Source organism: Harpia harpyja, chromosome 12 (genome assembly GCF_026419915.1).
Source record: "Harpia harpyja isolate bHarHar1 chromosome 12, bHarHar1 primary haplotype, whole genome shotgun sequence".
NCBI classification, from domain to species: domain Eukaryota; kingdom Metazoa; phylum Chordata; class Aves; order Accipitriformes; family Accipitridae; genus Harpia; species Harpia harpyja.
The window spans coordinates 29,953,532-29,976,153 of record NC_068951.1 but is presented as its reverse complement, the minus strand read 5'-3'; the positions used below and the strand labels follow the sequence as shown (position 1 = coordinate 29,976,153).

Below are 22,622 nucleotides of genomic sequence, written 5' to 3'. Positions count from 1 at the left end.
ACAGAAAATTGATCGGGGGGGGGAGGGATAATTCTTTACAGCTTCTCATGAAAGAAACAGTTAATCATTTATCACCAGACTCAGTCTTTATGGCTGTTTATGATTCTTCCGCTCATGACAGTAGGAACATGTGGGGCCCCAGGGAGTACCAGGACTCTGAGAATATTCTGAGAGAGGCTACTGTAGTGAGTGTGAGCGCCTTAAATGCAGGGTAGTTTATAGCATGATTTGTATCAAGTCTTGGTCTTTAAAACTGATAGTAATTATAAGCTTCAGCACCGAGTTCAGATCGGACTAGCAGTGACCTCAGATCCAAACTAGTTTTCAGTGATGGGGCAATCCAGGGTGGGTTTTGAGAAAATTCACAAGAGCATATCACAGCTAATATAATTTTAAAAGTATGTGACGTGAACTTTTCCTTGCTACTGTTGCCATTAAGGCAATGAATGGTTGGGTGAAAGTGCATTTATATGAATCACCTAGCTGTTTTCATTCTGCTTAGGATTTAGGCTGTGTAAGTTCTAATGTTCTGCCTGTCTGCTGTATGTAAAGATAATTTTAATCATTAAGGCAACTTCTACCTTAAGTTGATTAAGCTTCTTGTGCTCTTTCTTTTTAGACCCCCCCGACTATATCATTTGCCTTAATAAAAGATACAATTTCTCTTGACAAACTTGTAGTTCTATTGACCTACGATGGGCTAAGGATATGACTAAGAACATTAAGTAAAGAGAAATAAAAACCTATTGTTAGGGAAGAATAAAAAGGAAGACATCTCTGAATAAAGCCTTCTTTAATAGTTTTTAGAACTCCATTCTAATACAAGTGCTCAAGGACATAATTGGCAATATGTTTAACAGCAAGTAAAGTCTCTTCACAGGTTGGCTTTATCTGAGTTTCAGGGAGAATAAAACCATATCTACCAGTGTCTCGGAGCTCAAAAGTGAAAGAGTACTTGATGCCTTGATCGTAAGCCCAGTCATCAGAGCCCCCTGCAGCAGGATCTGTTGATTAAGAAATAAAATAAAGCTTAACTGGAAAAGTGTGGCTACGCATTGAAATGTGATATACTTTGGAGTCAAGTCACGTAGCCAGAAATGCAGAAAGGACAGATAAAAAGGAATATTCAGTGAATTGATTGATTTCTCCTGCTCATGGAAAAGCTTCTGTGATTTTAGGCTGTTTGTGAGCTTCGTTCCAGCTGACGCATGCAAGCAAATGTAAACAAGCTAAACTGCTGCCTCCTCGTCAATATTGTGGGGAGACCATGGGAGGAGTGTCTAAGGAGAAGAATGGCATGTTTGCATGGGGTCATTTAGAAAGATTTGGTATCAGAAACAAATACCCTCTCACTGGGTAGCTTTTTGAGGTTCATACAGATCTGAAAGAACTGCAGATCTGGGATATCAGCTCCTCCTTTTTTTCTGCACAAATGGTACTCTCCCTTTCCAGTACTTTGGTAGAATGAAGGCAGTCTCTTTTGCTAAGGAAGGAGCCTCCAGAATTGCTAAGCATTACCAAAGCATTTTTAAAGGAAAAATCTCCATAAATATTCTAAAAATTGGGACAAAGTGTTTTTTAAAGGTTTTTTAAAATTATTTAAGGAAAGAGAAATAGGGAAAAGATATTAGTTTCCATATTTAAGTAAACTAAGAGGTCTTAAATATAGGAGATATTAAAGTTCTAGAAATCTAGATTTGGCAACCTCGGCTCAGCTTTTGACACTGCCAAGGTCATATCCTGACAGCTGAGTTTCCAAGAAGGGTAGAAGAATGGAACTGTAATTAGTACATTTCTCAGACTGTAATGCAAAGTAAAAGAAATAATTATCTGTGTTACTATAGTGGTTGAAGCCATTCTTTAGGATTCACATCATCTTTTCACTTTGACTTGAAGATACTGGAAATGCAGAAAATCTCAGGTCGAGATTTTTATGTTTACATAGAAGCTGTGTATGATTTAGGAATTCATGTGCATAGCATGAATTCCTAAACAATTTACCACATCACTTTACCTTCCAGGGGGTCACACACTCCCTGGGATCCTTAAGGAATATATCATCCCATATTTTAGAAATGACAGTTTCCATATATACCGCTGAGTATATGCATGTGAAGAAAGAAAGGGCCTACTTAGGAAGAGGAACAAGAATCACTAGAAAACTGCATTTGATAGTCTTAGTAGCAATTAATATAGATGGCTAGTATATTTAGGCCAGTACTTACAGATTGTTCTAGCTCCTGGGCCATATGTGTATTTGGTATTATACAAACTGGCCAGCTGTTTGGATGCAGCACGAGCAATTCTGTAGGAAAAGTGATAAATGCAGATTTTCAGAAGCTTTCTGTGTGAATCTAGGCAAATACATTGTTGAATAAACTGAAAAGCCATGCTTGAGAAGTTTTTGTTTGAAAACTATTGTTCACCTCTCAGGATGACTAGATGTCAGTAGCTGACAAGGCACAGCTTGTCCTGTTGTGAAAAGAGCTTATCAGTAAAGAACTCCAAGCTTTAATGGAGTATAGCCCAGTCTGCATATTGCTCTACTGATGTACAGCCCATTGTATAGTCCAGTATAGTTTGGATAGGTAAGTGGACAACAGGTAACGGGATTTTCTATACTTAGAAGAAACTTGTACAAGAGTAAAACTAAATAAGGAATCTTATTTAGAGATAAGAGAATCTTAGAGAACAGTAATAACTTGGTACAGTAAATTGTGAACGTACAATAGTCTTCCTTGTATTCATGCAGCTATAAATTCAGAGTAGAGTCAGCTTAGTCAGTGGAGTTGAACACTGATACAAGTGGAAGCAGATTAAGGTCTTATAAATATTAACAGCCAGAAAAGGCATAAATTACCCTGGAACCATATGTAGTCTCATTAATTTCAATTAATTTCCTGTGCACAGAGGGACTCGTTCAACTCCCACTGATTTCAGTGAGGGTTGGATCAGGCCCATCAATAGTACTATGAAGCTTTGTATGTTTGCATTAAGGAAAATTACAGGCTTTTCTTTGGAACGTGTGGCTTTTCCAGTTCTTCTTTATACAGCATGTTGGTAATAAAACATGAAAACTATTACTAACAGATGAAAAATATGAATGATTTTTGAAAGCAGATGTTCAGTATAAGAATAAGCAATGGGTTGCCATATCTTTCTTTACAGCTTGCAGCTGAATGACTTATTATTCCAGGAATTTCCTCAAGCCCCTTCTTTCTCTGTAGGTTATACTCTGGCTTACTTCCCAGTGGAAGATATATTGTAAAATATTCTCTGTTCATCCTTATGCTTCAAGTGTTCCTGTGAATTACTCAAAAAGGTGTATTGGACAATGTGTTTAGAAAATCTTAGTTAATTGAGGGAGTTTTCTCAGCTTCTACAAAAGGGCATCAAAATACATTTGCATTAGCACTGGCAGCCTAATTTATTGCAGAATTGCAAGTGCTTCCCCATTCCCAAATGTTGGGTTTTGAACGTTCTAGAATTATGGGAGTTCACTGTAGGAATTTGGTCATTTAACACATTAAGAATACTCAAACAAGATAGACCAAGGAGTATTTGAAGCTTGTCCTTCCACCTATAACATTGGCTGTACCTGAATGTGGGATTTGGTTTCTGGTCTCTCTACTGTCCAAACACAAGCAGTTGTAGGAAGAATGTTATTGCCTTGCATTTCACAGTCTTGGTTCAGAGTGATTAGGGTAGTTGAGTGCTTTCCAAAGTAAGGGGTTTTTTTGGTTGGTTGGGTTTTTTTAATCCCTTAACAAGCTGATTTTTTCTAAAATCCACAATAATTTTTAACGCGTGTTGAGGGAATTGTGGAGGTTGGAGACTACTATCTGCTAGTGATACCAGGTTTTCTTCGGTCGTCTTTTGTTTACAGTGTATGCATTTAATCAGCAGCTGAGATTGAGTCAAATCTTCTCTCAACAGTGAATGAATTTTTAATTCTCATCTGATTCTTCCTCTTTTCAGATATGTGTGAAGTGGAAATTAAATTTGGAAAGATGGTCTGATACTATGTACGGACTTGTTGGTAACTAGTATTTGCTCTCTCTTTAGTAAATTGCATACTAGGGACAGTAGAACAGCAGAGCTGCTCTTTGGGAAGAATAGGGCATTCCTTTCACTCAGCTGACAAATGATACCTTTAAATCATACCACAACATATATGAGAAAAAGCATGTCAGGAGATTTTTTTACCTGAGGGATTTTGTATTATTGGCCAGGAAGTTGTAAAAAGAGAGATTTGTAGAAAGAGCAGTTGAGATTTCCAGCTGTTAAGAGCCTGGAATCCAAATAAAAAACTTTCTCAAGCTGTCCAGGTTGGAGATTGAGGTGGTATTTTAAATGACCCTCTCTAAGTGAAAAACATGACTGAGCATTTATGACTTCATCACGAAATGAAACTTTATCAGAAGTTTTGATATCTGATTTTTTTTCCTTTAAGTGATTCTCTACCATTTGCTTTCCTGATAGATTTATAGTCCAAAACCTGAAGGTAAAAAAAAAAATAATTAACCTTATAGGAACTAAAGTCACCTCTTAATTATAATAATATAATGTAAACCAGCAGGAATAATACAAATTAAGTAAATACTTGTGAGTATAAATACAAAATATGAGGAAAATTTTTTCTTTTTTTTTTTTAAATAGCACAATAATTCAAAACATTCCATAAAAAGGAAATAACGTGAGATTTATGCAGAGGTATATAAATAATGCCCAACATTTTCCAAAAGGGAAAGTGATATTTAGCTTTTGAAAAGTGGTTTGGATTTTCAAGCTTGCAGCGAGTGGACAGGGTACTCCAGGGCATGGTTTAGGGGGCATGGTTAATGGTTGGACTCGATGATCTTGAAGGTCTTTTCCAACCGAAATGATTCTATGATTCTATGATTCTATGTTATCTGGAATACAGCTGCAAGGAGAAACATCGGTATCTTTTTGACGTTTGAGGATACTCTTTGCTGTTGAGTGATTTTCTAGGTCTCTGCACAACTGGCTTAACTGAATTGTTGTGGTTTGTTTGGTGTTTGTTTGTTTGTTTGTTTTACTGTTAAGAATCCCACTCTTGCAAGGAAAATATTGCTGAGAGTTACAGTAGCAGAGAAACAACTGGTGCCCTGAAGTCCTAGAAGTAACTCCAAATTAATACCTTATAACTGGGAGCAGAAATGGCTTTTCAGTTTCTGAGTTGCAGCTGAACTCACAGAGCTGGTCATTTCAGCAGAAGGTAGTATTCCCTGCGCTCATCACCCATCTGTGTTTACACAGCAATTACTAATATTTTGCTTGATCTAGTGTACAGAGTGCATGGGCCAGTGAGACAGCAGAGTTGTGTTCTCAGTTGCCATTATCTTACATAATTCACAACCTTTAAACCTATTTTTTCAGCTATTAGCTTTTAATGAAAGATACGTTACTGGCCTCACTTTCTCACCTCATTTGGAGTTTTGACCGAACAAGATAAATTATCAGGCTAAGCACCTTCTGCGTATTAATAGGTAATTTTGGGGGGAGCATCTCCCTCATTTTACTTCTGTATCATCAGGCTAAATTTGCCAGCAAATTGTGGCTGTTTAGAAACACTTCAGGGACGTTGATTATGCAGCTGCTGCATGTGGACAACTCCCTTTGCCCTCATAGTCTGACAGTGATCTGGAGAAGCCTTTTCACTGATTGACTGGACCTCTTGCTCTCTTCCCTCACTGGACTGCAAACTGATTTGCCCGAGGCTTAAAGCTGTATTTTCACTTCATCTCGGTCTCATGTGCTACTTAAGCGACTCTCAACTTCCTTTGTAATGAAAGCCTGAAAATGTGTATTTGCAAAGTCAGCTTTAGCCAAGTGAAGCTAAACTTCTGAGGCTTCTCCTTTTGCCAATAAAAACAGACTCCCCTCAAAAGAGTACAAGACTGATGTGTAATTTAGCTCACTATTCTGTTGTTGCTCATAGTTAAACATGTCCCCCAAGAGTCCGGGGAATCCAGCCAAGTGGAGGACTTTAGTATGATGCTTCTTTTTTCTTTGCAAGCCTGTTTCTCTGTGGCAGTTTCACAGAGTGTTTAAGAAATTGATCCCTGGTTAGAGGGTTTCCAGAGTAACTGAGTTAAGGTGAATGTGCCCTACACCTTTTGGAGACTCTTGTCTTTCAGCCAGATTCACACATGAGCTTCATCTGGAAGATGCTGCTACTAAAAACATCCTTTTCACAATTGTAAGACTGCCAGTACAGAGCAGTTCTGTTGTGGGACATCTGTTGTGGCAAACTTGCTGGAGGAGCTGTGAAGCCAATTCCAAATATTGCTTTTCTGCCCACTTTCCTGTTTGTTGTGCTTCCCAGTTGACTTTAGCAATATTTACTTGTAACAAGTAGTACAATCACAGGACTTTGCAACAGCATGGATAAAACAACAGCATACGTTGCAACTCCTCATTGGTATGTCCAAGTCTCTTAGATGTTCAAATGTAGTCTCTTTTGCTGTTCAAAAATTCTTACCCACAAGTCTTTATATATCTTAAACACATTCAGGAATAAAGTCAGGAGTGAAAAGACTTTGCTCCCAGGGATGAAGTTAAATAATCAGACTGATATTCACAAAGTCATGCAATATATTTGAAATTCACTCTTCTTGAAGGCTGTACAGACTCTGGGCATATCTCCACTTTCTACTATATCCTATTTTAAGCACTCAAAAGGAAATGAAATGCTTGACCATCCCGATATGGAAGGTGAATTTCAGTGAGCTGAAACAATAACCAATGTGGCCAGTATGCATTCAAGTAATACAAACTGAAATCCCATGTCTAGAAAATGATCTTGGATTGTAAATTAATATAATATTCTGCAGCATGCCAAACTGTAATAATATACGTACATTAATCTGACAATGAATATGAGCTGGCTGCAGACATGTATTTGGCGCTGAGTTTGTTGTTTAACTGAGAGATGGAATTGAACCTGGAAAGGAAGGAGGGGTGCAATACACATTCCTCTGCTCTGTCAAATCATTCATATACAAACAAGAATTGATAAAACTAGATTTGTCTGCTGAAAATGAGGAAAGCATAGGGTGACCTAATAGGAAGCTAAGGCCAAAATATGAACAGATTAAACAATATGGGCTGCACTGTTTATGAAAAGTGTGATTAAATACAGAGTTCTTTATTGCAAGAGGACAAAGTGTGAGTAGTAAAATGAAGATGAAAAGAATTTTTTGAGGGTATGGAGAGATACTGGTCTTGCCAAGCACATTTTTTAATTGTGAAAAGTTAATGCTTCTGTTCTCTGTAGGAGATGGATTCAAGTGTGTATTCTGTGTGCAGGGTAACACTCCAGGGTATAGTCAAGAATGAGTCAAGAGGATTATGAAGCAGGCAAAATGTGATTCACCAGAAGGAGTACACATTTCTTTCAGGGTGTCAGCACAAGAATATTGCGTAACTTCTGAGAAATTCTTGATCCAGATTTTCCTGTCTTGGGTGTTTTTATTTTTGTTGTTCAAGTATTGTTTTGTGCAACACCCCAGGAGGGGGAAGGGAAACAAAACAACAACCCTGAATAAAGGGAGAAGAGTTTGGGGAAAATCCTTGTGAGCTGTGGGGTTGAGAACCTCAGAGATCCTCTTGCATCTAAGGACAAGAGTGGGAAGTTGTGGGAAGGAAGGGACATACGTGACTTTCATCATATTTTACACCCCAGGGCTGGGGGTGGTTGAGGGATAGTTCTAATCCCTGACTTAAAGTAAGTTACAATAACTTTGAGGTTGTTCTGATTTGCTATAGCAATGCAGTGAGCAAAAAGGGTGTCTGGGATTCTCAGAGTGCCCTGTTCTACCTGAGAAACCAAAGCCAGAACAGTTTTATGCCTTCTGGTGATTTCTTGAGGCTGTGAACAGAAAAAGTCTTTTGAGCCCCAAGGACACACTGTTCAGTACGCTTGCAGGAAAGGAAGGTACAAGCATTCTCTTCATCTTTCTCTTCTGCAGACTTAGTGTCTTCAATCTCAAATTACTCAATTTTTATGCCCTTCTGTATCTCAGACACTGGAATGCAGCATAAGCCCCATGGTATTATGCTACCTTTAAATACAATGGAACAAAATATTGTTAATGATAAGCAGACGTGAGGTTTTGTTTAAGCACATGTCCAGTTGCTCACTGAAAGAGATAAGAAATTGCAACTATATTTCCTTTAATTTATTAGATCTGTCAGAGTAAAAATAACATCTAAGATAAGATAATGGCACTATAAATTTTGCTTCTTCATTTGCAAAATGATTTATGATCCTCTTATTTGCCCAAACAATTTCTATTAAAAGTTGAGATTCTCGTTCTTCAGCATTTCTCTAAATTCTAAATCTAGACAGAACTTTTAGACATGAAACACAATTGGCATACAAAATAATACGCCTTTCTCTAGCTGTCTCATTTCAAGCAAGTACAATTGTTGATTGAAATTCTTAAATTTTCTTTAGTCACAGCTTAAATGAATGTGTTTTAGTTATTTGAAGTAACCTGAAAAGCGGCACTTTCCAACCTGACCCAGAGCCTGTTGAAGTCAGTCTTTCTATTTAATTCACTGACATTGGCGTGAATTAGGCCCTTTCTGTTTAATTATCTCAACTACAGGCAATGTTGATTGGGTGATACTCTGATCTCATTCTCCAAAAGAAGGATTTTTGGCAAGAAGTCTTTCCTTGTTAAAATCAGATACTGCACAAGTTGAACACCTCTGGGATCCTGCTGTCTTTTTGTTGGGATCACCAATAGAGGAAATATTTTCCCTTAATTAAGATGTTAAAAACACTCATAAGGTCACCTTGTCATGGTGGTCAGATTTGTGATTGCTTTGTAGTGGAAAATAATGGAACTCCCCCTGGGATCAATGTGCCTGATTTAAAATATAGGATAAAGTGATGTTGGAAAGACTAACTTACAAAGTGAAATCAAATGGTTGAAGAGACATATATAGCCTGCATTCCTGAGCTATTTTTTTTTTATGCTGAATGGTAATAGCAGAATTGTCCTCTATGGCAGGAAAGGAGAGTTCTTATTGATAAAAATTGTAGAACCTTAGTATGGGTGATTCATTAAATTTTACTGTGTATTAGAACAGAACATTGCTATTATAAAATTTTAATTTAATAAAAGAATTTGAAAACCTATAAAAGCACATAGGTTCTTATTGTTAAGGATTGTTTTAATAATGAGCTGTCAATGTAAACTTTTTCTATTTAATACTGTGAGAAACATGCTGTACTTTTAGTTATGTTTCATCACATTTGCTCTTGATTCAAAAAAATTGGGCAGAATGTCATGCAAATTTTTAACACATGGGAACTTTGTGTTCTTGACAACAAAGCAGCTTCAAGGGTTTTGTGTTGTTTTATTACTTTAGACTGAACTGCAATGTGTGAAATGTGAAGCTTTTGTAAAAACTGAAGACCAGAAATTACTGCAGTTCCCTGGAATAATTACAACTAAAAATTTCTGGAATATAAATTAAGAAAACAAAATCTTCATCTTAATTTCGTCCTCTCTTTTAAGCTGTAAAAAATGCAACAGGAAACCGCTGTTGGCCCCAGTTTGTATTTGTGCTTCAGAATGATGACATCTATTTGGGAGCACTCATAAATCTGTCAAACCTGCCCAGCAAAGCAACACACAGTGTTGTTGCCTTGGACTTTTGGCAGAATCCAGGAAAGAGGAGGAATCAAGATATGTTTGTTTTGTTTTGCTATGTTGTTTTCCCTGCCAACAGCTTCTAATTGCTAATATGCCAGAGAACTGAAGTAATTTTATTATTCATGATTGTTGATTTTTGGCCTTATAAAATGTTTACAACTTTTATACACATTTAATAGTTTTAACCCCCTCTGTGTTTTTTAAGGATAGGAAAAAAATATATATATTCCAGACTGTTGTTATCTCACTTAAGTGGCATTAGGGTGTGGCCTTTCGCTAGGATGAATAAAAGAGGTCTTGTCCTTTAAAACACCACATTCATCCTCTCCTCTTCCAAATGAAATGTGTGTTTGAATCCAGGCCTGTTTAGAAAGGCCTCAGAACTGAAACTTTTAACCTGTTTTGTATCTAACTGTTTTTAATTATACTTTTGACAAAAATTGCCTCATTGTCCTGCACCTGTATCAATAGGAGTTTCAGCATTTTAATTCAGTGAGAACTAAGGTTCAGTACGGAGTGGTAGACAGAGATCCTTGTCTGCTGTTGATGATACCAGTTCAGTCATTTCATAGTGACTACAATCCATCAAGCTGTTAGCTTGACATACAGGGCATAATGTTTCTATGTAATGTATTTAAGCTACATGCACAGCAACCTCTTGAGTCAGGAAGAAGCAGTGCTGCACAGCGTAGTGGATTTCTGTACAGCATGACTGGAAGACAAACCTGACCTTGTGGCAAATTCATGGTGTATGCGGAAATTAAATAAGGCTCTTAAGTTTATCTTGTGCTTGAACTATCTTGAAGCCATCATGGTTTCCCTTGTTCTTGCTATGAAAGACTAAGTTTTTTCAAAAACTGGCAGTACAGATTGTTTCCAGATGTTAAAGAAACTGCTTGAAGTTAAATGGACCCAAGTAGCAAGTGATGATTTTTACTTATTCTTTTTGTTATGTCAAAAAGACAAAGAGACTTACAGTTTCTGCTAATTCGGTGGTAATTTGTAAGGAAACAGTAGCAGCTGGGAATAGGAGTGAATCGTCAAGTATGCCTTGACTGTAGAAAGATGTTCATGAATCAGCCAAAGCCTTGGTCTCCCTTCCAGACTCAGGTGCAGAGCCACAGTAAGTGGAATCACAGGGATTTTTTGAGGCCCCAAGAGCTGGGAAGAAAGGTGAATTCAATGAGTATTTAATGAAAAAAGCTGGTTGTTAGGAGAGTCATGTTACACCACTTTTGTACATAAGCCTTGGAAATCCTACTGACACACATGCCATATCAGAGGAGAGAATATTTTATTGCATAGTTAAGACACTGGGCAACATGACATGGCATTAAATAAATATGCCCTGTGTGCCTAGTTGGAAGAACATGAGTATTGATGTAAAGCTCTATATTATGTAAGTGATTTGGGATATTGATTTGCTTCAGTACATAACAGTCCTCTCCTTGCATCTCTCCCCCATTTCTAGGACACTTCCAGGAAACAGCCAAGTAGAAACCCCTCAAAAGAGACCTCTCGCCACCGACTGAAACCAACCAGAAGAAAACTCTTTTGGTTTCTATTCTGAACTCATAGAAGTGTATGCGTGTGTGTATATATGTATATGTGTGTGTATACATGTGTGTAAGTGTATATATGTCTATATATATGCACGTGTGTGTGTGTGTGTGTATGTTTATAGAAGTAGCCATAGTGGTGATGCTAGTAACCAAATCTGTTTTTTGCCCCAAACTGCTCCAGAAATTGAACACAAGCTACTCCACAATGCTATACTGGTGGTCTTCACTCAAGCTTGAGCTGGTCCAACCATCAGGTAGGGAAAATCCATAATTAGGCATCTTGGCTATTGCACCTCTGTGTAATTGCTTGCAGCTATTTTTAGGAGACGCTTAACTGCACCAGCCAGCATTAAAATTCCTGTTGGGATCTGTACCAGTGCAATGGCTGATGGTTTCTTTCTCCACATGCGGTCCTGAAATAGAATGGTGAAGCATAGATCAAAACTAAGAGAAAGTTCTAACAGTTGGCTTTTCCAGCAATACTCTTCTTGAGAAAGAAGAATGTACTTACATTTGTCTAAGTGTAAACGTAACCATCAATATTAACAACAGGCAAAACATAGAAGTCCTAGCTATTGAGAAGTATGGTCATGACAGTATCTTCTCCATAGGTCTCAAGAGCTTAGTTGGAGAAGAGTAGAAAAAGCTGATGGTGCCTTCATAGATCTGTATCCCCTGTGTGTATTTAAAGGCCTGGGTCTGGGTCAGGAATTAATGAATGTAGTGGGCAAAGTCATCTAGGTCACTCCACCACATGAGATGGCAGCTCTGTGATATTACATATACTTAGAGGCTTTACACTAACTCAAACCACACTGCTGTTAGAAAGTCATCTCATTCTCGTAGTTAAATTATATGGTAAAGCAATGTCGATCTTGAATAGGATAATAAATCACTGGAAAGAGATTTCCATCTACTAGCTTCTTGTTTACAGGCAGAGCAAAGTTGCTGTCTATGTATTCTCCCTACACCCTGTCACATTAAAGGTTTGGGTTTAATTTATGAGAAGGAAGAATCATTATTCCCATTTTTTTATATCTTTTGTGCAGACAAATTTCATCAATAACCAAAATTTTAAAGAATATTTCCAAAGAACATCCTTACACATTTGCAGTCATAATGCTGTGGATGCACGTGTTCATAGGGAGGCAGATTTTTCCCTGCACTTTTCCAGACACATACATTGAATAACAGACATAAGAACTCCTGCCATAAACTTGTATATCCTGACTGTTCATGGCCTGGCACTTTGTATGCTTGTTCACAGATTTATATCTGTGTTGAGGGAGCATGCAATGATCATGGAAATTTGCTCTAAGAAGTATGTCACACCCATGTTTCCTTTACTTTGCACAGACATAAAGGACAACACAGGGAGCAATGCAACAGAGAAGGGCATCTTTTGTCCTGTAAGTAGCAGGTAGGAAGGTTGGATGTAGAATCTAGAAAAGAAGTTTCAGATCACTACAGCTTACTTTTTCCTGTTTTGTTTTTTTATGCTTGGGGTTTTTTGGAAATACATATAACAATCCACCTTGCTCATGTTTTTGTCTAGGTTTTTTTTTACTTTTATGTCTAGAAGTAATCCCAAGTGAACCGCTGATGATGCTCAGAGGACTGCGCTTTTAAAGCACTTCTGCCTATCCACACTTGGATCCACTGAGCAGAGCCACTGCTGGTGTCAGGTATACCCATGAATTAAGTGACCAGACAGTGAAAATGACAGCTGTAGTGACGTGAATTGCTAAGAGAAAAATGGTAGCACATACTGTCTGCAGCCTTATTAGGAGATAATGAAATCACATTCCCATTGACTCTACTGAGATGTCACATTCAATTTCCACTGCTCCCTACACAAAACCACATGGCTGTCTGATAAGACTGAGATTATACTTGCCACCAATGCCTCTGCTAGTGGCTCACTCACATACTTTGACCTTCCTTTACTTGGGTTTTAAACCCCAGCTGCTGCTTCTGGGTTTGTTTTTTCTTAATCTTCAGGCAGGAATTCTTATAAAATTTGAGATTCAATCAGTGAGTTGTTCTGCTAAGTTGATTGATGTCCCCTGCTGAGGGGGAATATACCTCTTCTCTGTGGAGAAGATTGTGCAGCATTTGATAACTCCCACCTGCTTTATAGTGGTGGTGAGGAGAAGGAAAAGACAAAGGAGATAAAATTGTTTAATTCAAGGCCTAAAGTATCCCAGCCTGAAGTGAACCTAATTTCACTTGTGCAGCTCTTTCCTGAATATGGTTTCATGTTTTAGAAACCATTCTGTACAGCTTGAAGTGGCAGCTCAAAGGGATGCATATGCATTTCCCTCTTCCTGAGTGGAGTTTAGGGAGCTTCATCTATAGTCTTCCTCCCTCCTCTCCTGGGTACATTTCCTCTGCACTGTGTGCTTTGCTGAGGGTAGGTCTCCACTCTCTCTGTTGCCTTACTGACTAAAGCTGGTTGCAGGGAACACAGCACCTGACGCTGTAGGAAGATGGCTGTTCTGACGTGTATTCAGATGCCTTCTGATGCGCCCTTGAATTTCCTTATTCCCTACTCCTTACTAGACCTGTTTGCTTATCTCTCACCTTTCTCTGACTACAGGTACAAAAAGGAATTTATAGACTGTGTAAGTAACCCTCATAGTTGTCAGTACCTCTTACACATGCTTTTAGGTAGTCTTAAGCTGCTGAAAGATTACAGGTCCAACCATTAAGATCTGGTCTAAGTAGTTACACCCTAACTATCATCTGAGGTGAGAGAAGAGATGTGTGGACAGGTATTTAGAGGTAAAAAGGCAATCTGCAGTGGCCTCACCTTTTGCTGCTCACTTAAGATTTTCTTAAACATAGTTGCATTTTGTAAAATATTTTTTCGTCATTAAGCTTACTGACTTCTTTCACAAACCACTGGGAGAAAGCAGGGGAGATCCATTCTCCTGCATGGAAACCACAATCCATAAAGATGGCCTTCTTATTTGGACCACTTTTTCCCATCTAGGAAAAAAAAAACCAAAAAAACCAGGTCTTGAACAAAATAATTTGTATGCAGAACAAGTCAGTCAGCTTGCTGACCTAAAAAGTCAAACTTTATACAAATATAGCATTCCTTGATTAAATGGAAATCTGTGGAGTGCTCTTAGATGTAGCTGACCGTGATATTCAAGCTAAAACAATAGACTCTTAATAATTTCATTTTTATTAATGTAGATAAGCTTCTCCCCACCAATTATTTGATTATTCTGCACTGTTGATTTATTTCCTGCAATGTCTTTAAGAGTTGATCTTGTTTGCCTGAATGATATATTATTGTAAATGCTTATGCAATTTTGGGCAAGTAATCTTTATCCTTTCATATTTATTTAAGTCATCATATCTTATTTATTCATAAGAGTTATGCCAAAAAATTTGTCATGGTTTAACCCCAGCCGGCAACTAAGCACCACACAGCTGATCGCTCACTCCTCCCCTCCCCAGCAGGATGGGGGGAAGAGACTAGGAAGGATAAAAATGAGAAAACTCATGGGTTGAGATAAGAACAGTTTAATAATTGAAATAATTATAATAATCATAATCATAAATTGTAATGAAAAGGAAAATAACAAAGAGAGAGAAATAAACCCCTAGAAAGACAATGATGCAAATGAAAACAATTGCCCAGCCAGTGCCCGAGCAGCAGCCCCCTGGCCCACCTTCCCCCTAGTTTATTGCTGAGCATGATGTCATATGGTCTGGACTATCCCTTGGGTCAGTTGGGGTCAGCTGTCCCGGCTGTGTCCCCTCCCAACTCCTTGTGCCCCCCCAGCCTGCTCGCTGGTGGGATGAGAAGCAGAAAAGGCCTCGGCTCTGTGTGAGCACTGCTCAGCAATAACAAAAACATTCCTGTGTTATCAACACTGTTATCAGCACAAATCCAAAGCATAGCCCCACACTAGCTACTGTGAAGAAAAGTAACTCTATCCCAGCCAAAACCAGCACAAAATTATATATGATGAAGATACAAACAAATTTTTTGCCTATTGTTAGAGAGACTGACATTTATAGATCCTTTTAGAGTAAATGGGTTTACAAACAACAGATGGAGAGAACATAAAGGTAGATGATCATTCAAATAGCTCTCAGGAGTGTGGTTGAATTTATATGTCTGAACTTCTAATAATTCATTATGTCTCTTTTAAAAAAAAGTCTTAAAAGTTGAAAAAATCATAGTAGTAGTGAAAAAATCATATTAGATTTTCTGCAAAATGTATATAACCATCTTAGCATCATTGGTGTTTCAATAGACATCATAATCTTATGGAGGTTAATAGAGAAAAAGTCTGGCACAGAGAAATCAAAGCACTTACTTTGAGAAGGTACATTGGCCATCCTTTGTATGTTTCCCCTATTACACTGCAAGACGAGGTTTGGGTTCTGAGCAGCAATATCAGCAGTCCAAGCAGCTATCTGTTTCATAAGGAGGTTAAATTTACTGATGTCTCTCCTCAGGTCCAGGCTAATTAATTCACAGACTTCAAGCCAGAACGGTCCTCCTGAGCATCTAACTTGACCTAATATTTAATACCATTTGTAGATTTCCAAGAATTAATTCCTAATTGTACTAGAGCTATATGTCTGAATTTCTAAGATTTTCTAGTATGAATTTATCTAAACCTGTCATTGGAGTATGGCTGGTGGATTACCAAACCCTTTGAATGCTGACCCTATATAGTTATGGCCTTTTTACCCCTTAAACTCTCTTAACAAAAGAAAACCATTTTTCTTGTTAAGCTAAGTAGATTGAATGCCTTAAATCTTGTACATGTTATAATGTTTTTCATTCATCATCATTCTTGAATTACTGACAGAAGTACTGGACAGGGATTTGTAGGAACAGTCCAGCAATGCCAGATAGAAAAGAAAGGATATATCTCCTTCATTCTTTTTATTATTTAAGGGAAGTAATAACAGCCTTTATTATCTTAATATTGGAACAGATTCCCTTTGTTACAGGTGCCTTCAGAAGCTCACAAAAAAGTTGTCACATCCACACAAAAAAGCATTTCATGTGCAAAGAGCTATCTATGAACTAAGAAAAAAGTCAGGAAACAGCAGACAGATCTAGACAAACTGGCAAAGAAATACTAGAAATAATGGTTGACATTATGGATGTTGGTGGTTTTTTCATGCCAATAACCTTTGCAGAGTCAGAGGAGCTTTTGTTCGTATTTTTAAACAGACTTGTAAAAGGAGACTTTTTTTCTTTTTTTTAGGAGAGTTCACGTGGAAGAAAATCGATTAGTTCTGTATATGTTCTATAGATACCACCTGGAGAGGAAACACAAATTTTCTTGTTTGAAAATGTAACAGGTGCTTAGTGGGCAATGATTGGCATAAAAATGAAAGATTTTTGCAAGGAAAGATGTGAAGGGGAGATTGTCACACTTTTAAGAACTGTGATGCAATGGACGATAAGGAGCCACTGCAAAGGTGTGAAGAGTGACATGGTCAGGATTACATGTCAGGAAAAATGAGCATGGCTGTGAAAAAAGGAGGGAGGAGGGGAGAGCTTACAGTGGAAGATGAAGAGTTAGAATTGGGGCAGGGAATGGAATCAAGTTCTTTAGCAGAGGAGATGGGAGGAGGAGTGAAAAGGAAAGAGCAAATTAGTAGTGAAGCATGTCAGCCTGGTCATTGGATTTCTGCCAAAGTTTCTTTGCAGCACTGGGAGCAGAAGTAGAGGAGATAGCTGTAGGGGGATGGGTTATACAGATTAACTCTGTAATGAGCAATAAAGGAGAAGGGGAAGGAGAGTTTGGAGAAGGAGTTATCATATTAATGGATGGAACAGAAGAGGAAAAGGGAAGAAGGCTGGAAGCATATCAGAGGCCATTTTGACCACAGAGGCTAAGGTACCGAGCTGATAAAGTGGTAACCTTTTAGACTTTACCATTTCCCAGCTGTTGTACTTTTCATAGCTGTGTCTGGTGGTATGAGCTTTGCTGTCAAACTGGGCGTCCAGTGCTGCCTGCAGGTTGTCAGTCAGAACTCTGCAATAAGGCACCATGAAAAGTGTGAAGAGAAACATACAACTTGCTAGCGGGAAAGTAAGCACCAGGTAGACATTTCAGGGTCTTCCTGGAATTAAGGCTGCATGGACTGTGAAGTGAAATTGGGGGGCTGATTTATGCATTTGAAAATAAGATATATTAGGTTCAAGTTTCAACCTACTTCCTGCCTCAGCCTTGCCACCAGAATGATCAGGGAGCAATAGGTTCCTCCTGATTACCACCTGCCTACTTACTCCCATACTAACAAACCTCGAGGGTGCCAACAGTTTGGTTTAGGAGGAATAGCAATGCTGAGACAGAGTGTGTGTAGAAAATGAGCTCTGGGCTGACCTCATGTTGCCAGGTTGCCTCTGCCTCAATAGGAAAAGGTCCCTCTCTTGAACTTAGGGCACTGCAGGAGGGTTAGACTGCAGCAATGTAACACCCCCATGCAGCAACCCAGAGATTTTTGCGTAATGAAATTCTCTGTCAAACCAAGCTTCCAAAGTTTAAGTGTGGTTTGGCAGCTCTATTGCAGGTGGCATTATCCATCCTACAAGCTACTTTACTGCAAGTGACGTGGGTTATTAAAATAGAACATACAATGGCAAGAAAACCCCAGCATCCTGTCTGGATTGGTTGGATCTCTCCTGTTCATCTTTCCCTGGGGCTGATACAAAGGCACAGCTCATCATTGAGTATACTCTTAAGGACCTTTTGCTTGTACTTCAACCTTGGCTATCAAAAAATGAAGTCCTCTTGTTTTTCCAGTGCTTGTCTTAATATTCTTACAAATCTTACTCATCCAGGATATGTCCTTGATCGTTTGTGATTTGGATAGAAGAGCGGGAGGCCAGTTTGTGAGGCACCACCAGCCTTCAGAACAAACAGTGCAAATGACTACATTGACATGATGTCATGGCACCGCAGCTTCACTTCAAAAGAATTGTAACAGCTTGGGTTGTCACAAGGACGCTCCACTCAAGTTTGTCAGGGACGCCTTCCAGACATTATGGCCTTTGTTGCAATCAAAAGATTTGTGCATGGACCTGAGGGAGTTTATGAATATTATAGGAAAAACTAACACATGTAGAGTAACTCCTCCTTTGCCAAAGAGGAAATTCCACTGAAATTGGATTCCTGTGCTGTATGTGGGCTGTGGCATTATTGAAAATTATTTCTTCTAGAGTGTTTTTAGATTCTGTTCCCCCAGCGGCATCCAAATCAGACATGGTTAACGTGAAGCCAGTGAGTTTAGGGATGGATTATCCTTGGATTTAGCAGATCATAAAAGTTATGTTTCACGAGAACTGTGTGGTGACCAACAAAGGAGTTTGGTCTAGTGGCAACCACAATGGGGCTGAGAGACAAAAACTCTCCACTCAGCCAAAAGAAGTTGTAAGAATTTGATCAAGTAATACTGACTTTCAGTGTCCAAGTACATGATGTTGACAGAATATCCATTACACATTGAAGAAGCTTGATAATCAACCTGGGCTGAGCCAATGCTGAGGTGGAGCTAAAGGAGAGATGAAGACAGAGGATACCACTCCACTCCAGCCCAAAGTCAACTTCTCATCCTCGGTTAATGCTTGCATAGTGACTGGAACATATGAAGTATAAGCAGTTGCCTGGTCTTGCTCTTTTGTTCTTACTCTCCCATTAGTGCTACTCACTACAATGCTTCCTTTCTCAGGGATGTGTAATATGGCAGTGCGGCCTATTCCCACCACTTATGCTGCGGTTGTATTTGGGCATGGAAGCTCCGGGCTTTTTTACTTCTGGGTAATATACTTACGAAATATTTAGGACAATTAAGAGCTCGCTCTCTGGAGAAATCCTTACCATTGATCTGCTGTGTGACTTGAGTAAGCCCAAGGCTGCCCTGGGAATCTGTTCTCCCCACTCCCTTGGCCCTTCACCTGGCAACTGTCGTCTTTTTGTCACCAGTTGGGTTTTTTTGCCCCTCTAGCTGTTGTTCTACAGCTTAGAGAACTCAGTGGGGAGCCCTTCATGGTGGCCCTTGGGGCTCACCATTTTCTGGCTTCAGTTCCCTGATACTATCATGCAAACACATCTGGTGTACTTTCTGGCTCTTTCTAGACCTTTGCTGCTGTTTTGTCTTTAGCGGGAAATCCTTCTGGTCCTCTCCATACTCCAGCCTTGTGTACTGCAGTGAGCTTTTACCTCGGGGAAATTCCTGGCAGTAAGTCTTTGCTTCCTGTCTCTTACATCTATCAACATTTCACCTCACCCCATTAACGCAGAGCAGCTACACTCCATTTGAACTGCCATAGGAAAGCTGAACCCAGGCATCCACAGGAGGGATGAAGTTTGTGACAGGAAGATCAGTTGACCAATATGAAAAGATCAAACAGATGTTCAGCATTATTTAATCTTCTGTTCACAATACAGTATTGAGAACAAACTTACCTATACTCTGCTCCACTTTCTTTCAAAAGATCTTCAACCTCAAAAGACTTGTCAGCTTCAACTCAGAAATCAACCTGCATTTTTGGCCTTACCAGTGTGACAGAGTGTGGCTGCCAAAAGTCAACCTGAAAGAAGGCCAAATGAATACATAAACAAATAAATATATACAAATGGCTGTGATTTTTAGGTGGGTGTATGTGTGATGTTGATTGTGATTAATGTACCAAATTTCATTCCTATCTTATTACACTGACCCAATCTTGCTTGCCAGAAGTATCAACCTAAATTTTAACTGGAAATTGATTAAGAAGATTTTATTAGGCCCTGCAATTTATATGGCAGAATTCTGGAGATGGCAGTGACAGTTTCACAAATGCCAAGTATTCTACAGCATGTGAGTGCATACAGACTTGTGAATATTATAACTATCTTTACAACTTCTTTCATTCTTTGTACAAATTTCATTGGAGGTTTTTGCCTATAAGCATTATACAGAAATGGACTCCTGACTCAGTAGCAGAGGGATGCTACATGAATACTTTACATAAATCAGCTGGGAAAGACTGTTGTCTGTATGAGTGCTTTTAAAACTCGGTTCATTAATGTTGGTATGAGGAATCTCAGCCTTCAGAAGATGTTTAGTTCAGCGTGGACAAACAACAGTGCTATTACTATTTCACCTATTTTTTCTGAAGTCAGCTTCCAGACCTCTGGATTTAGCACCCTGTTAAAGGCCAATGAAAGCAAAGCTTCTTTACCAACCTAATGCCTTTTCAGCCTTTCATCTTGTGAATGTAAAGGAAATTGGGTCTGGTGGGTGTATTAATGAACTATGTGTCTTCAAGTGAGATGACTATTCCAGGATATACTACTACATCAATCCTGACTGATTGCTTTGTATAACAGTGGTAGTTCAGGGATCTTTGCTTTGCTTAAAAGAAGAAGAAAATGAACAATCCCTTTATACTACACAATTAAAAGCAAGCATGGTATATTAATTTTCTTAATATTGGCAGCACCATTCTAATAGTATATTCTTCTACAGGATACTGTTCCAGCACGCTATACTAGTCTGTTGATGATGGTTCTCCACATCTGTACTTTGTTAAAAATACCATCCTTTCATCCTACAGATAATGGTGTCTTTTTCACCAACAGCTATTTTACAACATCAAAGCTGAAGAGAAATATTGAAAACACATTTGCTGTCTTTATTGTTTTTCCTCATGTCATTGTGTCATCATATATCTACATCAAGGTCAGTAAGAAACATGCAGCTTGGTTGGAGAGAAAGGAAGCTTTAAAGGAAAGTCAGAGAAGAAAATATGACATGAGAGACTAGAGGCCAAAGAAAAGTTCAATTTGTTGGGAGTATGGATTTTTAGATTATTTACATGAGCAAAATGTTTTGCCTATAATGGTAAAAGTTCTGGTAGTTGGAATTTCCATGTTTTATCTAATACATTCTTGAAAGCACCCCACAGTGAATACAGCATTTCAGATTAACTTATTCTATTAATAAATTCTGGCACTTCGATATTCAGACTGCATTAACCAGACTTTCTAGGAAGGTCTTGGAATGTATTTGCATAGCTCTAACTTTATCACCTTGTCCTGTTCCTTCTGAAGAAACACTCCAGCTGACTTGAATGGAATCAAGATTAGGTCTTTAATTCAGTAGCATGATTTTTCTTTTTTAAGATATATGTTAGTTGAACAAAAGGAGAAATTTTCCTTTCAAATGCAATATAGCCCCTTCCCCAAGTTCTTTACCTGCATGTTGCTGGCAAGGGAATTGATGATTTCCACCTGCTCATCATTCTGCAGAATCACATGAAACACCTTCTGCCTGAAAGGGGAGAAGAAGATTGGATTTGAAACAGGTAAGTCAATTGAAAGGCTTTTGCTCATGCAGAAGAAATTGTGCAAATATAAAACCTGATGTCTGTTCTTACCCATCAAAAGCAAGATCCTGCTGGTGAGCAGAAACAGCTGAGAAACCTATGAGAACCAAGAGCACCCACATTTTTTTTTAAAGAAAAACCCCAAGTTTTCAGTTCTTCTGTGTTGCTTTTATAACCTGTTTTGTCCTGCTTTTTATGAATTATACACCAGAACAACCCACTGATTAACTGACAGATTATTCCGTTGGCCTTGTTTTATTTGCATACTATTTAAAATGTGCGTTTTACTCCACACCTGTGAAGACAGCTGAAAGTCTCAAGGGGGGCTGGCTAGAGAATCTTGCTACTTGAGCTGGATAAACTCTTGATATGAGAAAGTGAATGTAATTTACTTTGTTCTGTTGTATTTGAATTTTGATTAATTTTTTTTTTTCAATCATTTGGTTGCTGGATTACAAACTTTATAATACTTTATTGTTACTTTATGTAATGGTAGATGTCTATCAGATCTTGTTGCAGTGTGTCTGGTCTTAATCACACAGCATTGTTCCTCTTCCTGAATAATATGGGGGTGACTCTGACAAAGGAAGAGGAACCAGAGTTGAGATGTACCAATTATCTTGTTTTTCCCCAACAGAGAAGTACTGAATTTGTTCTTTGCTCAGTAACTTCACTGAAACTTATGAGTAAGTCAGGTGTCTGCAGAACTGAGAGTGTAGAAATTTCTAGTCACAGCAGAGTTGTACATATACTGCATGTAATACATTCATTGATTCTTGCATGTTCTCTAATTTAATCATGTAAGGATCAGAGGTAAATATCTTTTAAGTCAAGCACTACCGTGGGCATTACATGTAGGGCAAGAACATCAAATGAAATGTAGTCATGCAAAAGTATTTTTAGCTTTACCTTTTGTGTTGTGCCTAAACTATCTGAGAAACAATAGTGTGTTTGCATCACTGCACTTGCATCTGTTTAGTTTTCATTAACGAGTAGTTGGCATTAAAT

At 38.5% G+C, this 22,622-nt stretch overlaps 2 protein-coding genes across 2 annotated transcripts in view; one reads left to right on the top strand and one right to left on the bottom strand.

Moving 5' to 3' along the window:
• Window positions 1-11,184, top strand: part of NCBP2 (nuclear cap binding protein subunit 2) — a 28,579-nt gene extending 17,395 nt beyond the window's left edge. The window contains exon 5 of the transcript XR_008237490.1: window positions 11,164-11,184. The gene's annotated coding sequence lies outside the window, so the exon portion shown is untranslated. The remainder of the gene's footprint in view (window positions 1-11,163) is intronic.
• On the bottom strand, window positions 546-21,736 carry CPB1 (carboxypeptidase B1). The gene is given in 14 exon segments (XM_052803538.1): window positions 546-1,004; window positions 2,226-2,305; window positions 10,630-10,767; window positions 10,769-10,853; window positions 11,590-11,649; window positions 11,652-11,667; window positions 11,766-11,875; window positions 14,140-14,245; window positions 15,595-15,643; window positions 15,645-15,694; window positions 17,178-17,277; window positions 19,711-19,835; window positions 21,484-21,559; window positions 21,666-21,736. Coding segments are annotated over 14 exon segments (1,254 nt in total). The 3' UTR covers window positions 546-816.
• Between the last annotated feature and the right edge of the window lie 886 nt (window positions 21,737-22,622).